At 50.0% G+C, this 18,876-nt stretch overlaps 1 protein-coding gene across 1 annotated transcript in view; it reads right to left on the bottom strand.

The window, feature by feature from the left end:
- The window catches only part of LOC130533062 (glutamate receptor ionotropic, NMDA 2D), a 41,577-nt gene extending 26,132 nt beyond the window's left edge, over positions 1 to 15,445 (bottom strand). The window contains exons 1-4 of the mRNA XM_057046206.1: positions 15,111 to 15,445; positions 2,561 to 2,896; positions 2,044 to 2,250; positions 587 to 853 (exon numbers count right to left, since the gene is read on the bottom strand). Coding sequence (XP_056902186.1) covers positions 587 to 853; positions 2,044 to 2,250; positions 2,561 to 2,848 — 762 coding nt within the window. The 5' untranslated portion in view covers positions 2,849 to 2,896; positions 15,111 to 15,445. The remainder of the gene's footprint in view (positions 1 to 586; positions 854 to 2,043; positions 2,251 to 2,560; positions 2,897 to 15,110) is intronic.
- Positions 15,446 to 18,876: the final 3,431 nt, after the last annotated feature.

Here is an 18,876-nt window from a genome sequence, read left to right as displayed (position 1 = left end):
AGGGGGTGTGTGTGGGGGGGGTGAGCTTGTCTCCAGGCAAAAGGATGTGGACGGGGGGGGGGGCAGAGGGGAGAATGAGGGAGTGGGGCAGGCATGAAGAAAGAAGGATGGACATGATCACGTCCTGGAAGCTGAGGTTTGAGGGTAAATCCTGGGAGGCGGGAGGCAGGCAGGGAGCGAGAGATGAACCGGAGGTACAAACCAAAACCACAAGTCACGTGACTGAACTCAGAGTTTGGACGGGAAAAATCGACGCGCCAACAATGGAGTGGCTTTTGGAGCCCGAATTGTCCCAACAAAGGAAATTTAGTCAGACAGCGTTTCAGATCGACTCGTGGTTTTTCACTTTTATCGGTGTTGTACCGTCGAACTCTGCACGTCTTGGCACATGGAAAGGAAATAGAAGAACAGAGGGATAGAGGAGAGAGGGGAGAGAGAGAGAGATGCGGAGGGACAGAGGGAGATAAAGAAGGAAGGAGAAAGCTGGGAAGCCACCTGCCAGAGAGGAGGCCCCCCCGGACGTTACTCGCAGCCCTTCCTCCCCTTTCCTCCCCCTCTCCGCCCCCCTCCCTCCCCCCTGTCTCACCTGCGCCTCGTTCTCCTTCAGCAGCCTGCGCGTGCGCGCCCCCCCGGGGTCATCAGTCACGTTCAGGATCACCACACTCCTCTTCTCCCATCCGATGAACGAGCCGTCCGTCAGGCCCTCGACCACGGAGAGGAAATCCTGGTAGCCGTGGTGACGCGTGGACACCACGGAAAAGGAGGTCCAGTCGTACTCCTCCAGCACCTCGAATATGACCTCCAGCTGGAGGGCGGTGGAGGAGCTGAACTGGAGAAAGATGGAACCGGATTCCTGATTTGGGGATAGAAAGCGGTAGATTTCGTTTAAAATTTCAGCACAAGAGACAAATTTCCCGTGGTTGCACTGGCTCAGAAGCGAAGCTACTGCGTGGTGAGCGAGGCGCCGCTGTCACCGCGGTGCCACAACTCTGCGGACTCCATCTGCACCACATTGAGGCTTCGCGAGGCCGGGAAGCGCCCGTGGAGCGGCAGCGCTCCAGCAGCCCCAAGGCTGAAACAGCTCGGATTGTTGAAGGAATTCTCTTATGAGGTCCAGGAGGGAGTGTTTCTGAAAAGTCTGTTCCAGGGACGGGAGGACAGGAGGGGAAAAGGACTATACCAGGGTAAAACTTCAAAGGAAGTTCATCAAAGTGCCACAATTTCATTCCTCGAATGTGAATGGTTTAGAAAAACAGCAGTTAGTATGCACAAAAACAATGGTGCGGGGTTCTTAGCCTGTTTGGTGGTGAAAACATGAGACACTTCAGTTTCTGTTGTGCGAACACACACACCCACACACACACACACACACACACACACTCATGCCTGCTTATTGCCTCCCTTCCAGGAACATCAGAGGCAAAGCAAAAACCCCAGTTGGTGCCATTTACAGATCAAACACCGCAGAGTTGCAGCACATCAGCGACCCTGACCTTCAACTTCCCCTCTGTCCCAAAGGCACATTCCCCAATCTTTTCTTCACAGAGTGGACGCATCACACTTTGACACTCGTCATTATGGGAAACATAAGCAGCTCCTCTTTTAAAGGTTTCATTCTTACACCCATTGTTCCTCTGACCACAATGCAAGAAAATTACAGCCTCAGACTTCCAAATGTACAAATCGGACTTTTCCCGTGGCAGAGTGCATTCTAATTTCTTCAGAGACGCTCTGCAAATGTAACAAATCTTTGTTAAGTATTAAACTGCCCATCGCTAACTAAGATTAGGTATAAATCCGCCCCAAAATGTTTTAAAAGTCATTAATACTTTCTACCAAACGGTGTCAAATAGCATCTAAATATCAGAATTACATTAATTTGCTATGTGTTAGGCCAGGACATGCACACACACACACACACACACACACACACACACACACACACACACACACACACACACAGTGCTACTACTACACTTCTACGCTTTCTACACACATGCACACCCACGTCTTTGTGGTATAGCCGACCCTCCCTCCCCATACCTGCGGCATCCTCCCCAGCCCTGCTCCCCCTCCTACAGCCACGATGGGCAGTCCTGTTTGTGCAGAGACAAACTCCAGCATTGGGGCCAAAGGACCCCAGGCTGTCCGAGGAGGCCTCTCTTCTTCATACACCAAACCCTGCAGGGGCCGCGCTGCCAGCAGCTCACACAGCTGGGACAGCACCGTCTTAGGGCTACTGTCATTCACCTGGAGGGGGGAAAAAAGAGAGATGGGGCAGAGAGAGAGAGAGACGCGAAATCCGGTTTGATAGGCACAGCGGTGTGACTTGACTTTGTGCTAGTCATACATAGTGTCCATGACATGCCTGACTAACAACAAGCTCTGGTTGAAGAGAAAACCAGGCTCCGGCTCATTTAGCAGGGCCCACACAACGGCTGCGCCGTGCTGCCCATTCAGCTCTAATAATGGAAGCGCGTATGAATAATGGATGTTCATTGTTATTCCTTTTCTTGAAATACGGCTGAATGAGATGTGTGTGCGAGAGACAGTGTCCAACCTGTAGCCAGATGACATTAGCCGAGCCCCACTGGGTGACCACACTCTCCCCCAGCGAGCCGTATACCCGTCCGAAGCCAGGGTAGAGCACCCTTCCCCCGGGCCCCGCCACCGCCGCCTCCGGCTGCACCGTCGCACCGGCGTGGATCACTGCGATGTTGAAGTACATCCCGGCCCCTGCCTCACGCTCCCGTGGGCTGGGCCGGAGCAGGAGGTGGGGGGACGCGTCCACCAGACCTGCGCACTCTGCCAGGACCAATAGGAGAGAGAGAGTAGGTATGGCGACCATGGCAACCTGCCGAGGGGGGGAGGCAGATAAATATCTAAGAGAGGGTGCCTGGAAGAAAGAGAGAGCAGAGAGTGGAAGAAAGTTTGAATCGAGGAAACGGAATAACACAAGAAGGGGCAAACCCACAATAGCGTTAGCTTTGGCTGCACCAAATAGCGGACGAGGAGGAGGCAGCGCAGAAACGGGGGGTGGGGGGGCACAGGAAAGCAAACGAAAGCGAGCCAGAAAAGATGAAATGACTTCTATTTAGGCTGCAGGCTGAGAAGGAACAATATGAGGCAAAACAGAAACCGGCAGTTCAAGGGAGGGAGGACGAGATGGGGGGAGCTAATAGCAGACGGAGACAAAGATGAGGGCAGAGGTGGATACTGTGCTGCATGAATGATAACAACAATTAAGATCACTGTAAACACACTCGCCCTCACACAGCTGCATCCCAACACACGCGCACGTGGGACTTTCAAGACACACACACACACACACACACATACAAACACAGAGTCAAGATGAATGCATTGCTACACTGGCCTTTAGAGCTACTTAATGATAGAAAGATACGAGGGTTACGGCTGTATGCACGCGCGCACACACACACACACACACACACACACACACACACACACACACACACACACACACACACACACCACACACACACACAACACACACACACACACACACACACACACAGATAATGACTACCTGGGAGGTAGCGGGGTTAATATGTATGCCACACACATGCACCAAAACACACCCCCACATCATTTTCAATTTACTTCTGTTGCCAACTGCCTGCCCTCCCTTTCTCCATCCCCCCCCCCGCCCCCCCCCCCCCCCCCCCCGCTTCGTCTCGCGCTCCATCTTTTCATATTCCCCATCTCTTCTTCCAATTTTCATGGCTTCGGGAACCAAACACAATTGCATTGATTAACAGCGGCCCGCCGACATAATATTCCCTCTAAACTCACTCTCCCGCTCTCCGTTTCTGCGATCCCATCCCTCCTTTTTTTCACTCCATCTTCTGCTGTGGAGAAGGTAGGGAAGATGGGAGGAAGCAGCAAAAAAAGGGAAAGGTCGGACGTGGGATTCAAAATGGATTTGGGGGGGGAAAAGGAGCGGACAAACCAGAGGTTGAAAAGAGAAGCAGGAAAAGAAATATTGATGTGTATACGTGTTTGGCCTTAACAAATCGCACTGTGGGTGTGTGTGTTGGCCTGTGCATGGTGGGAAAACCGGACAATGGCGAAATGAGATGGAAAGAGAGGCGAAAGAGGTGAGGGAGGGGAGGGACGGGCCCGATATCAGGAGAGGAGGAAAAGGTAGCATGCAATAATGAATGGGAGAGGGAGGAAACCCGGACTGGTGTTCTCTTCTCTTTAAAGGAGGAATGTGGAGGAGAATGGAGAGAAAATGAGGAAGCAGCAGGAATGACCCTCATGTCGTCTGCTGGAGCGGCTCCGTGGTGCTGAGCTGTTAGCCGTTAACTGTTCGACCTGTCGCTGTATTTCACTCTGCCAAGGTGTTTGCATTAGATTGTCCAACACGTGGGTGTCACTGTGGAAGGTGTGAACGCAGCACATCACTCTGTACAGTGTGTGTGCGTGTGTGTGCGTGTGCGAGCTCTGCCTCTTATTAAAAGGGTGGCAACATCTCACCAGAGTGTGAGGGAATACAGCAAAGTAAATTACATTTAAATCCACATCTAAACACGTCTTAAGCGGGTTCATTATGTGTTTCCAATTTTCCCAACCGGATTATAAACGCACGCAAAAGGAGAGAAACAGAGCACAGGTTTCCTTCACCACCCTTCAAACGTTCAAATGTCACTACATTTGTCTGCACTGTTAAGAGTTAAGTAGTCTTTTCATTCTAATGCAGTGTAATGGACGTATATATCGCACAAACGCATCCACAAAATGTTTAAAATGTAGAAAAACTATTAAATAACACATTGGTTTACTGGGTTTGAGAGAAGCAGGCTCATGGTTATTGATTATTATTGGCACAATTTGGAGTGTTTCATGTCTAATATAGGATATATTTGAAACCCCAACCTGGTGTTTTTGACTTTAAGCACCGGTTGTCAAAGATTTGTTATTGCAGTGATGATCTCTGTATCCGTCTAATAGTCATTTTTAAAAGAGAGAAGTGTCTCCAGCAGCACAGACGCTGATGTCAGTGATTGTTAGAAGAGTCAAGGAGATGAGAGTGTGAACATTCACACACAGACAAGTGCCCCCCCCCCACCCCCCCCCCCCCCCACCCCACACACACCTCAGAAATACAGAGTTAGTACAATAAAAACATTCCTCATTGCATAAATGTTGTATTTACATAACGACTGTGTGCTCATTCATTCTAAATGGACCCCCCCCCCCCACAACTTCAACACTTGTTTGAAAAGTTTGGGAACAGGTTTGCAGTTTCCTGTTGCCAAAGGCAAATCAACTGTTCCGAAGCTTCATTTCCTGTGTAGAGGATTAAAAAGAAGCTTGTATTATCCCTGCAAATACCAAAGAGATAAAACAGCGCTGAGCCTCTAAAGACAAAAATGAAAAATTGATTCTTGGTGTCAGCGTGATGGCGAAAAAACAATCCCGATGTTTTCCAGCGGCAGATCCCCTCAGCTGCACCTGCTGCTGCTGCGAGCGGACGAGGGAGACCCGAGGCGGGGAGGGGGCCGCTGGAAGGACGCTTCCTGGCACCCGCGCCTCCCCGAGCGCCTCTCCTGCTCCACGCCGGAGTCGGCGGAGCGCCAGAACCTTGTGCTGGGGAAATGTGAATGGAGCGCTGTGTTTCGCCCATGTCGGCGCTCTGCTGCTTCATTCCGGGCTGTCATGCAGAGTAATGGACCTGCTCCCTGCTGCCTGTGGCACAGGCTGTTCTGAATCAGCCCAGGCTTCCACAGCCGACAATAAAAAAAACCCAAAACAGCTGAATACTATATGCATAGTCTACTCCTTTATTAGAGCTGCAGCATCTCTGCGAGTGACTGAGAGCGGCAGGAATAAGAAACCCTCCGGTCAAGACTCCCTTTTTTCTTCTTTTTGCTCAAGATTGCTGCTGTAGCCTCTATAATTTCCTCAAGTCCATACCAGCAGAGTAGTAAAAGATAAGAAAGTGTGTGCCAGTGTGGTGCCAGCTCTATGTAGTGTGTGTGTGTGTGTGTGTGTGTGTGCGTGTGCGTGTGTGTGTGTGTGTGTGTCATAAGGGGTAAGATGGTGGTGTGAGCGAACAGAGGAATGAAAAGAAGAGTGCAGCTGGAGCTCGATGCTCCTCGTGTTAATTGGCCCATACTTCAATCACAGTCGCTGGAGTGTGTCCTCTCTGACAGAACATAACCCCCCCCCTTTTCACAATCCCTCTTTCTCACTCTGTCCTGCTGCACTTGTTCACCCCCTCCACCACTCACTCACTCACTCTCATTTGACACATGCACGAGCAGGGACACTCACTCCCTCACTGGCTTCATGCACTCTCTCACTATCGGACCTCGCCACCTGCACCCCCCTCCCCCCAAAAGCCCGCATCCACTCCTCCCTTCCACACACACACATCCTTTTCGTGTACTTTCATTCACTGCTTCCTATCCTCCTTTGCTTCCTCTCCCTGCAAATCTTTCTCTTCTTCTCCCTTTGATCCGTGTCGAGCAGGAGCTTCACCAGGCAGGCGAGCGGCTCATGTTCCCAGAGTGCTGCGCGACCTGCAGAGTGTGCGGCAGCAGCGGCAACAGCAGCAGCAACAGCAGCAGCGGCAGCAGCAGCAGCAGCAGCACAGCAGCAGCGGCAGCAGCTGCAGCAGCAGCAACAGCAGCAGCGGCAGCAGCTGCAGCAACAGCAGCTGCAACGGCAGTGGCAGCAACAGCAGCTGCAACAGCTGCAGCAGCTGCAGCAACAGCAGCAGCAACAGCAGCTGCAGCAACAGCAGCAGCAACAGCAGCTGCAGCAACAGCAGCTGCAGCAGCTGCAGCAACAGCAGCAGCAACAGCAGCTGCAGCAACAGCAGCAGCTGCAGCAACAGCAGCTGCAGCAACAGCAGCGGCAGCAGCGGCGGAAGCGGCTGCAGCAGCAGCGGCAGCAGCAGCGGCAGCGGCAGCAGCAGCAGCAGCGGCAGCAGCAGCAACAGCAGCTGCAGCTGCAGCGGCAGCAACAGCAGCTGCAGCGGCAGCAGCAGCAACAGCAGCTGCAACGGCAGTGGCAGCAACAGCAGCGGCAGCAGCAGCAACAGCAACAGCAGCAGCAGCAACAACAGTGGCAGCAGCTCTACTGCAGGCCTTGCTGCAGGCAGCATTACTTTAAAAGCAGTAACCACGACAGCCCCCCCCCCCCCCCCCCCCCCCCGACAGCTTCTCTGCTATCATAAACAATCTCCCCGCCAAAATCTGAGCCATCCATCCTGCCAAAGAAATGCAACTCCGTATTTGTAAATGACATCCACACTCATCAGAGCTGGCTGCTTGATCACATGACCACAGCACTTGTTTCATGCGAGAGGTGTCCAGATAAAACCAGGATGCTGCGATAATTACTTTCACGCCGCTGCGTCTGCTCCACTCTGTTTTCTGCCAGATTAAACGGGTGTCTGTGCGTTGCACCTCTGGGCCTCCAGCCAGCAAATTCAAATGTGCGATACTGTAAACGTGGAGGGGAGAGTGAACCCTGGTGCTCAGGCATTACACCCATTTCTGTCAGCAAATCTCATTTTCCTCCTCTGTATTTTCTGGCCTTTTATATGAAGCGAAATGATACAGTCACCTTGACATCCCACTTTGATCTTTCTTCGCCACAAAATGGCATTTCCCCCTGACATTTCGACTCCTCGTAATTTCCATGTGGTCGAGCAAAAAATGTGCCCGGCTCCCGAAGTTGAGAGTGTCTCACGTTTAATTCAAAAAAATTTTTTTTTTCCCTTTTTCATTAGTTCAGATTAAAGTCTGCTGCCAAGAGACGCCGTCAATTAACTGAACTTCACTTCTGCACATCCGGGGGATGAATTTCATTATTTGAATGGGAGGACACTTCTTGTTTCTCTTCCCTCGGCGGATTGATGGAAATGAGATGAAGCTGACCCCCGCGCCCCCCCCCGCTGCCACGCCGACAATTCTCTGACCTCATTTTTGAACAAAAAGGAAAATGTCCTGCTGTTGTTTCTGGCTCGCCGAGCATGAAAACTGGGAATCACATCAATTACCTACGATAATCGCTTAAACAGGTCACATCAGCAAGTATTGTCAGGTAGCGCGCACACACACACACACACACACACACAGACTTGTTGCTCAAAGGTCGCACGTGTGGACAGGCCAACCAGTGTGAATGAAGCGATACCCAATGAACCGATGAACGTGCACGCGAGCAGCAACACCCGGAAAAGCACGTTAAATCACTATTTATCCCCATTGCTCGTTCCCTCTCGTTCCCTCACATTTGGGGAACGTCATCGACAGATGCTTTACCGCCCTCGCGTGCGCGGGGACGTGAATACCAGCGAGGGCGCACGCTTTTCCGGCGGAAAGGTCGGCGCCCGGGGAGCGTGCGTCCCTGCCAGGGTGGAGGGTGTTATTCCAATAATCCTAACTGGCACACGCTGAGCTAACTTGAATGAATAACAATGATTTGGAATTCGCCCTGCCAATCTTCATCGTTGGTGTTTAGTTCAAGGCTGGATTAGAAGCGGGAATATTCCATTTCCCCACTTCACCGACATATGATGAAGCGAGGAGTGTTGGGGTGTGCTGTGGCGGGGGGGGGGGGGGTCTGCTTCCTGGACGGCTCACCTGACTCTTCTGACTACAGCAGCATATTTTACTGGGATTAATGTGCATCTCCTGTCAATTGTTCTATGCAGTTTCCTTGCTAGCTAAATCCTCCACCATGCTGTACTTCAGGAGACCCGACCAGGGGGATTATCCCATGTTTGTTTTAAGAAGAATTATTCTTCTTTGCTCAACCTTTCAAAGACATCCCCCAAACTCGGCGGGCTTGGTGACGGGGAACAAATGGCTTTGATATGGCGGCGCTACCAGTGTAGCGCAATTATTAAAAAACAAACAGGCGGCGCCTGCACATTATGGATCCCGTGTTTATTGGAAGTCAAATATAACCAGCAGCGAACCCACAGCACCAACATTGACTGGAAGAACCGCTCACTCCAATCTTGAGCCAGTTGCACTAAAGAAGAAAACAAAAAAAAAGGTGTTGCTTCACTCTGCAGGCACGGGCGCTTCCATTAATTCCCTCATTGATTGGACAGACGCTGGAATCACCTAGGCAGATCTAAATCAGTCACTAATTAAAAGAGCAAGATGAAAAGCAGCCGACACTGCAGCCCTTCAGGACCCATAAGGTGAGACGTTCTGTAAACGTTGTACACACGAGTAGAAGCGGCGGAAAAAAGAGGGGGGAGAAAAAGATGCACCTGCAGTGCTGCGCTGCATAGCAATGGCTCCCCATCCTATTCCGGAGGATAAACTGATTAAACAGATGTGGGAAACCTTCAGTGAAACCTGCTCGTGTACAAGGTCACGCAAACGCAGGTGCACGCTCAATGTCACATGCAATGATTTATGTGTTGATTTAGCAGGTTTGGGGTAAAAGAAAATGCTAATGGAGCTCCAAAATGGATCCATAATCTCTTCCTGCACCATTACAATGCTGTGTAATTATTTGTACTGCGTTTATGGCGCATCTGGCTCCAGCCGAGCTCATAAGCGAAGGTGTTAGAGGCACTTCTGCAGGTCTGCAGCATAAACATTGTTGGATCAATTTGGCTCAGAAATGCACTCTCATCCAGGACAGAGGAATGTGAGGGCTGAGCAGCGCCGCTTTAATGGAGCCGTAGACCAGTCTCCAGACTGACGGAAAGGGAAAAATCCCAACGCAACAAACAAATAGAAAATATCTGTCACGCTGTTTTGGAGGGGGGGGTTGCATCTTGACACATTAAAAACTATAGCATCTCATTAAAGCTGCGTTCAGTGCTCAGCGGCGGCGCCACGCGACGTAATTACGAGCAGCCGCCAGATATCACGATCCGTCGCAAATGTTTTGACAGGAATGATTTTCCTCTCTGCTAAAATAAACAGTTTCAAAGCCGTTTCTGGCAGGTCCATCACGATGAAATTCTGCCCGGGCTCGTGATGCCGTCCGTTCTGCCTGGTCCAAATAAGCCGGTTTGCTTCTTAACAAGGCACTTCATTCGTGTAGCACAACACGTTTGGCTCGTTTCTGCTTCAAATGCGCGTGACTGACTGTCAGAGGACGAAATAAAGTGTTTAATAAAGGAGGAGTTTCTGGGACACTTCTGAAACCAGGTGTGAGCAGTGTAGCATTAGCAGCAGCGCACGGGCTTGATGCGCGCTCATATCTGCAGAACTTTGAGGAATAATGTGTGTTTTCATGAAGTGAAAATGTCTTTGGAGAAATGTCTTATGCATTGGTGACAACAGTGAAGGCTGCAATCAACGGTAGGTTAAAAATCTCTGTTTCCTAAAGCTCACGGTCCCAATGGGAGGACAGGACATGCCACTGTGCACACTTATTAAAGAAGGTTTTCAATTGAAAACCATCAATTACAATAATGGAAACACCGTTACTCCCTCTGCACCTTTATAAAAGGCTAACGTACGTTTCACCACCAGCTAATCTGCCATAACGACTGAACAGCTATAAGACCTTAAGCTGAAGATGGAGCACACGAAGCAAGTCCAAAGGTCACAAAAACTAGCTCCACCAGAGGTTGAGCCTTCCTTCCTTTCCTCTTTGTGGGATGAACTCTGCAGTCACACTGTAAAAAAATAAAATAAAATATAGGAACAAAGCTATTATTGTATGCAGCCATAAACCAAGGATGGCGGTTCAACTGTTAAATCTGGCACGGCCGCGCCGCTACGATGCTAAATGCTGTTTGCTGGTCTCCGAGCGCACAATGACAAACGCTTTTAACAAGGCTGCTTCCACGCGCTGCGCTGGGAAGCCTCCTGGATTAGCAGGTATGACACAGCAGCCCAGGGTGACGCGCGCCTTGTGCCGCAGACGCGGGTTAACAGAGTTTTTATAAATGCTCCCATTTCCTCTTTTTAATAACCACTTGTGCTGTCATTTCCTGCCCCATCCATCATGATGAAGGAACGCAGCAGTCTGCTGCAAAACGCTGCACAAATACTGCTGCAAATCTCCTCTTCCCTTTTTACTCTTCATGCTCGTGTCCTGGGTCTGTGTGTGTGTGTGTGTGTGTGTGTGTGTGTGTGAGGAGCGGTGTCTATGAGCATGTAGATCTCCTGGGATGAGAACCTCTCTCATCTAAAACTATGCTTACTGTGGTCGGTTTCGTGGTTTCTGTCTAATAGACAGCGACGTGCGTGTTCGTGTGCACGTGCGCTTTTGTGTGTGCGCGTCTTTTGCAAGCTGTCATGTGAAGCATGTGTGTGTGTGTGCTACCTGTCGACAAAAGTGTATTCCCAAACCAAGCTGCAGGCTTTGGCTCAGCTGCGTGCGTGTGCGTGTGTGTGTGTGTGTGTGTGTGTGCACTAAATCCTCCCTCAGTACGGTGCGCTTTCATACTTGCCTGTGTTATAGTTCACCAATGTGTGTGACCACCTGCCTGTCGCCATCCCCACTTGTTAAATGGCATCCTGTGTGTGTGTGTGTGTGTGTGTGTGTGTGTGTGTGTGTGTGTGTGTGTGTGTGTGTGTTCCACAGTTTAGTGGAATTAGCTGGGGGCGGAAGCTCAAGGTGCCTAAACTGTGGCAGAGTCTCGACGGTACCAAAGTTTGATCACATTCATAACAAGTAACAGTAACTAGTAACCAGTAATGGTAACCAGTAACAGTAACAAGTAACAGTAACCAGTAAACCACCGATTCCGGCTCTTTAAAGCCTATTTTTGATTAAAAACTTGATCTATTTTCCTTCTCTGGCTTTTCCTGATTCCGTCCCATCAGTAGTTTGAGCTCAAACCTGCCGTTAAACCACCAGCAGAGATTTGCTGCGTTAGCTTTAGCGGTCATGCAGCACATGGAGGAGCGCAGAAACGTCGCGCGGCTGCAGCCGACGGCTGAACCTATTGATCGATCAGCAGAGAGCGCGCCACGGACGATCTGATCGGCACCGTTGATGAGGACGCGTATCGACCGTTTGATTGAAATCACTAACGAGCGTTGGAAAACATGCAGTTGGGATGATCCTTCAGAGGCGGGACGAGAGGTCCCCACCAGTAAAGAGACAGGGACCGATCGCAGGAGCTGGCGCTATCTCCGGATCCATCGATCCACCTCGGACTGACGATAAGTCTAAATGTGGATGTGGACCTTAATGTTCTCTTCATTGGCCCATTTATGCCATTTGCATCTGTACCACCAGGATGACTCAGGATTGGGGGGGAGGGGGGGGACCTCAAAAGATCTCAATGAGCTTGAAATTCTGTGTCGTGACGCATCTTTGAAGATGGCGCCGCTCTTCCAGGACGTGACGACTCTCGTGTTGCATAGTTGGAGCCCGAAAAGATGCAGATGAGCACTAATGATGCGCTCGGTCGGAGCGCAAATTAAACTAAATGGGAAACACGCGTCTGGCAGCGGAAGCTGCTGCTTCTGCGGGAGGATCTCGCTCCTTTATCTCATAATGAGCTCTGCTTGGTCACAAATAACTGCCAGTCTCAGGGTTTGGGACAGTTCGTTCAAAATTAGCCCCTAAAACAGTTCGAGCCAGCAAAGTTGTTTGTCCGTGTTGCCTAGTGACGCACGTGACCTTTGACCTGAGCACAAGTTGTGGGACTGAACGAAGCACATTAACAGGTATTGATCAACAGGTTGATCATATCACAGATCAGCTCAGGGTGTATGGAACTGGGCCGAGGAGGAGAGGGTTCTCGGTTCAAGCCCCAAAGGTGCCAGAACACTTTCAGAGCACTGCCGAGGCACCCTTGAGCAAGGCGTCGAACCCCCAAGGGTCCTCCGATGAGCTGGGACAGGCTGCAGCAGTCAGGAAATGTGAGAATTAAAGAACCTGACGGCACATTAAACCCCCCCATCCTGACGTACGCCACCCCTCAGCTGGGCTCTTCCAGACCCACCACAGCAAGAGGGGGTTTTATTTTCTTCTTCTTTGGAAGAATGCGGCCAATTTTCTATTATTGTTGCCGAAACGCAGCTTCTGTCTGATACAGTAAATGTTTTCCTTTCCTCCTTTTACTGGGAATATCCTGAATCATCTCTAAAACACTAAATAAAGGGTTTGATGCACGGACAGCGTTTGAGACCCTTTCGCAGCCTTGTCGAACCTCAACAATCATCACGCCGCTCAGCGCCCTGCAGCGTGGGAACACATCCATCCGTCCAGCCCCGAGCTCCTCCGTGGAGGGGAGCACTGTAATTGCTCCAAAATTCCAGCCTCTGATCTCGTTAAAGACTAATTGATGCGCCGTGTTAACGGGCTTTACCTTAATTGGTGGTATTAAAAGAAGAGTGGGTGCAGCGTGTGGGAGAAGGTGGCGGGTATGAGGAAACCATCCACTCGTGTTGCATCGAGCCAATGGGAAGGGGGGGGGGGGGCTGCACAGGAAGTCACAGGTTGCAGGGATGAGGGAGGGAATGGAACGGACGGAGGCAAGAGGAAAGAAGAGCGGGCTTGAAGGTTTTCATTGCAGGAATCGGCAAATCAATGAGGTGATATTGATGAAGAGGAGGAGGCGAGAGGAAGCCAGCGCTAATGTTTACTTTGCCCCCCCCCACACACACACCCTCTGATTTTCACTTCCAACAACCCTCTCTCTTCCCTCCGCTCCAATCTCTCACCCCGGTTCTCCCTTATCTCCACCTCCTCCTCTTCCCCGTCTTCCTCACACCTTCCCTCATCACTCGCTCCCTCCACACCTTCTGTCTCTTTCATCACCCCTTCTTCTCCATCACCCCCCCCCCCTCCCCTACTCACAGCTGGTACAGTACTGATCTCAGGGCAACTGTACGGAGGAGAGGGGAGGCTGTGCCTGACACCCGGGCAGCGGTGCATGCAGCATCTCTGCTGCAGTGTGCCTGCCCGCGTGCACATCATCCCACCAGCTTTGGGAAAAGGAGAGAGAGGGAAAAACACAAACCAAAACGGCAAACTGAGCAGAGCGTGTCACCTGGGGGTGAAAGAGTCCATCGAAATGGATATCAGCGAGAGAAGTCAGCTGAGACGGGAGAGACGCGCACGGCGCAGCCCGCGGAAACGGGGGAACAAACAGCACATTATTCCCCGTTTCCACAGATAAACGCGCCGGCGTGCTCGCAACGCGCGCCAATAAATTTGATCTGGCGCTTCAGAATCACTGCAGCAAATCTTGGCTCTCGATTTTACAGGTCAACAGCCCGATCAGCCCCCGTGGTGGTCGCTCTGGTCCGGGGGGGTCTGAGACAAAGGTGTGTGTTTGTTGTTTTCGACTGTGTGAGCAGAATAAAAAGTTACCGGATGCAGGTGTGGAAGTGAAATCATAACTGGAGATTTAAAAAGAAGAAGAAGAATCTCCCTTCCAGCTGTCTGAGTGTTTGAGGGAAGTCAGGAAAGATTCCTCGGTGGCAACAGAGGGGATATCTGAGCGCTGCCATACGCCCAAATATTCAGCCTATCGGGATATAAATAGATCAAGGAGGGGGGGGAACTGATCAACGATCTTGCGGGGTAAGCAGCAAGACGAGCAGCAAGGCGCACGCACGCACCAGCACTGACCACGCAGCCTGAGAAAATGAACATCAACAGATATGATCGCCTCAATTAATACATCCGCAGCAGAACCGAGGGGGGAAACTGGAGCCGGCGCAGACTTAAGCGGAACCAGAAACTCTGTCGGAATGAATAATGCATGGCAGACAATACCACAGCCTAAAGCTTGAGTCTATATGATTAATGGAACTAATGTGCGCGGGGCTCGCTGAGGTATCCGCGCCGCTTGTGAGTTTCCCAGGCGCAGCAATGACAGAGGGGTCACAGCTCCGGTCCGCCGGCCGCTTCCCCCTCCGTCCGCGGCTCCGTCCGCGGCTCCGTCCGCGGCTCCGTCCGCGGCTCCATCCGCGGCTCCATCGCGGATGCCGACACCCGAGCCCCCGGTTCCCCGTCTCAATGACGCGCGGCAGCCTTCCCTCGCCGCCGGAGCCGCAATTAATCTAAACGGCCGAGAGTGTGTGCGTGCGTGCGGCGTGCGGCGTGCGCGGGGCGAAGTGCAGGGGGGGGAGAAAGAAAAACAAATGCCTGCGCACAGAGCATATCATGAGATTAAATGTACTTACTGTTTTTCACCAGCCTTTCCCCCCTCTTGCCCTGCGTCCCTCCATCCTTTTTCACATCCTTCCTTTTTGAGGTATCCGTTTTGCGGGTGTCCCCCCCCCGCGCCGCCACCGGCGCCGCCACCGCACGCAGACACGCTGGGGAAAAAAAAAAATATGTATCTAAATATATAAATGTTCTACATGTATTCAGTTTCTCCGATCTCTCTCCCTCCCTCTCTCCTCTCTCTCTCTCTCTCACACACTCTCTCTCCCTCTTTTTCTTTCCGTGTTCTTTTGTTAAAATTCAGTATATGCGCCCGGTCACCTAGCAACCGTCAACCTCTCTCTCTCTCCCTCACTCTCTCGTTTCCTCCCCCCCTCCCACTCTCCATCACAGGCGACACGTGTTGAATGCTAAACTTAACGGTCCGGAATAGAATTAATAACAGCACGGAGGCTCTCTATTCCTCCCTTTCTCTGCCCCCCCCCCTCCCTCTTTCACTTGTGCGCGCATCATACTGCAATATAAATATTTACTAGAGCCACTCAGCCCTTTCATTGACGACCCTCCACCCCCGCCCGCCGCGCGTCCCTCCGCATGCCCCCCTCCCTCCCTCCCTCCCTCCCCACTTCCATCCATCCATCGCTGACTCCCCCCCCATCCCTCCCTCATCGTCCTGCCTTTTTTCCTCCCTCCTTCCTCCCATCGCCTCTTTATGCTTCTCCAAGCAAAACGGAGGCGCCGCAACAGCGTCTGTGGATCCACATGTGAGTGTCACCCTGCCCGCTGCTTCTTTTTTCCTTTTTTTTTTGCATGAGAGCCGCAGTGTGTGTGTGTGTGTGTGTGTGTGTGTGTGTGTGCGCGCGCGCGCGCGCGCGTCCATGACACTGACCATGTGTGAGAACATGCAGCGTTCAGCATATCCGCATCCTGCGCTCTCTGCGTCGACTTTACGTTGAAATCTGTGCATTGACTCAACTTTACGGAGCCTTTACTCGGAGGCGGCGCGTCGAGGAGCCCAGAAGTTGTGATCTCCAGCACATTTGGGCTCTGGGGTGTGTTGTTATTCGACAGGCGGCCCGGCCTCCCCTCTTTTCTCGGGGTAATCTCAGATCAGCTCTAATCGATGGTGCAATAGTCCGGCTGTGATCATAAGCAGGAAGTCTAGCGGGCTACTCAGCAATTGATCTTATGATTGGAGTTTAACCTTTTGATCAGACCTTGGGCTGCCTTTCAAGATCACACACACGAGAGAGACACACTGAACCATGTAAACACGCGCGCGCGCACGCGCACGTATTGACAGGTCCATTTGGACTATGCAGCAACCCTCCAAGGAAATGACACGTATGCATCAATACTGTGTCCCATTTGTCCTGACCGTGCGTGCGCGCGCGCATTAGAGATATTAAAACTGATTCTTTACGCAGCATTATTTCTTTGCGCAAAATAATTTACCTCTTGGATTCCTCCACCCCCCTGGTGAATGAATCTATGTTGGGTGATTAAAGGACAAAAGTTTGACTTGATTAATAATTCAGCAGCAACATTTTTACTCTGGAAAAGCCCCCGAACAGGCGTCACACTTGGAGCATTTCCCAAAGTAATTCCTTGGAATTGAAATAAAAAATACAAATCTTGAGGTTTGAAGCCACAATGCAGCGTTTGGGTGTTTGCAGTGGAGCAGCGAGGCCCCTGCAACACTCATCAGTCATCCTCCTGCCTGAGACCAACAGAAAGGTCAGCAACACCAGGCTCAAATTAAAATTACATTTGTGAGATAATTAGGTAATATCACAAGACAGGGAAAACCCATATAGTGTAAACGGTTCCAGAGGTTAGTTAGCTAGCCGGCTACCTGCTGTTTATCATAAACAAAAGACTAGCTGCTTAAAAAAGAAGCGTGATTATACTGGAAAAAATGCATTATTTATTTCATTGGCAGAGTAGAATTTGAACATTTTAATGCACTTTCATGTATTATAGATTTTTGAAGAGTTCAGACTAAATATTAGTGGAACACCTGCTATCAAAGTAACACAGACACACATATCTTAAATTATTAGGAAGTTAATGAATTAAGAGTTTAAATGTCTTTGTTTAGCGGGCTGGTCCATGTTTCACCAGAGCGAGCTTAGCTTAAACAATAAAACCTTATTCCAAACTGTGACATTGTGGATTGATCTACTCTGCAATACATTGAACTTACCTCTGCTTGTCCTCTTCCTCCCGTGGTGCTCGGGTCAAAGTCTTCCCCCTGGGAGCTAAGACCCCTTTTTATAGTTCCAGGCAGGAGCTACTAGTGGGGGAAATAGAACTATATTAAGGTATGGTGTATGTAAATAATATATAGGGCTGGGGTTAGTATCTATCTATCTATCTATCTATCTATCTATCTATCTATATCTATCTATCTATCTATCTATCTATCTATCTCTATCTATCTATCTATCTATCTATCTATCTATCTATCTATCTATCTATCTATCTAGTCTCTTGATACTTTTGTCATAATTCATGCCTGCTGACACAACAGACTCTGTATGTGCACTGATGAGATAATGGAGCCATTAGAAAATGCTCGTTTGAGCCCGTCGCAGCGTTGCCTGTCACTCTGTTGGAAATGTCATTAACTCTACCTAGCTCCTAATTTAGTGTCAGCAGTTTAGGACTTGACTGGGAAATGTCCCTATAAAGAGGTGCATTCTACTGATTTCGATTAAAATTGAATATTATTCTGAAATAAAAGGGCATTTATATAAATTATAACTTCTATAAGTTCTTGCTTTTGCTGATTTTGGGATTAAACCCGAGAGGGAACAAAGGCCAGCTGTGAGAAGATGGTCTAAAATGGTCAATTGAACTTGCAGTCAGTCAAACTACCTCTTTTCTATCTTAGAAATATTATCTTTTCTATCATATATTAATAAATGACAGTGTGCCGTACATTACTGTTTTTCAAAGAATATTATTTTCCATAAAGTTGCTGTTGTATTATCCGCTTTCGTGTCATGTGTTTTAGTCATTATGCACTTATTTGACCGCTGAGTTGACGGTTGTTAGTCCCACAGTCTGGACCACAGAGGTTAGACATATTTACAGTAAAGAGTCAGCAAAAAGTTTAAAAGTTTAAAGTATTTATAACGTCTTCTGGACCTGTGTTGTTCTCTACTGCCACAGTCTTATTGAGATTAAGATTCCCAAACAAAGACTAAAGGATTCTCTAGAACGGGACCTTCAGGCAGAGCTGGAGTCAACGTGACCACAAACGTATGAATGAGAGTAACCAAAAGACACTTTTAGGTGGACAAAACCCAACAAATCCAGAAACTTTTAATGTTCCTTTTGGAAAACGAGGATACCACTGAGACGTTTCGAGATCATCTTTTTCTGGGATGACGAGATGGTCCCGGGCCAGTTGTGATGCCGTCTGATTTCTATCTCAAAGAAGAAGAAGAGGAGGAGGAGGAGGAAATGTTTCCCATTCAGAAGTTAGAATAATTAGAACTGTGGGACGGGTATTGTTAAAGTACGAGATGATGTAACGCACAGGCAAACCTGCCTCCGCTCGACTCAACAGGAAGAAAAAGAAAATAGAGCATTATATATCCTGAAGAGAATACACACAACACAGCCCAGTTACTGATGAACGATGCGGCAATAATGAACAATCACGACCACAAGCTGCTGCCTGATCTCCGCTGATCTCGGGTCAGCTTCCGGATGAGCTCCATATGGCGGCAAAGGTCAGGAGGTGGCGCGATAACGCCGACCTGTGCCCCCGCG

This window comes from Takifugu flavidus, chromosome 10 (genome assembly GCF_003711565.1).
Source record: "Takifugu flavidus isolate HTHZ2018 chromosome 10, ASM371156v2, whole genome shotgun sequence".
Lineage (NCBI taxonomy): Eukaryota > Metazoa > Chordata > Actinopteri > Tetraodontiformes > Tetraodontidae > Takifugu > Takifugu flavidus.
Note: the sequence above shows the minus strand (reverse complement) of the source record. Positions and strands in the feature narration are given on the sequence as shown.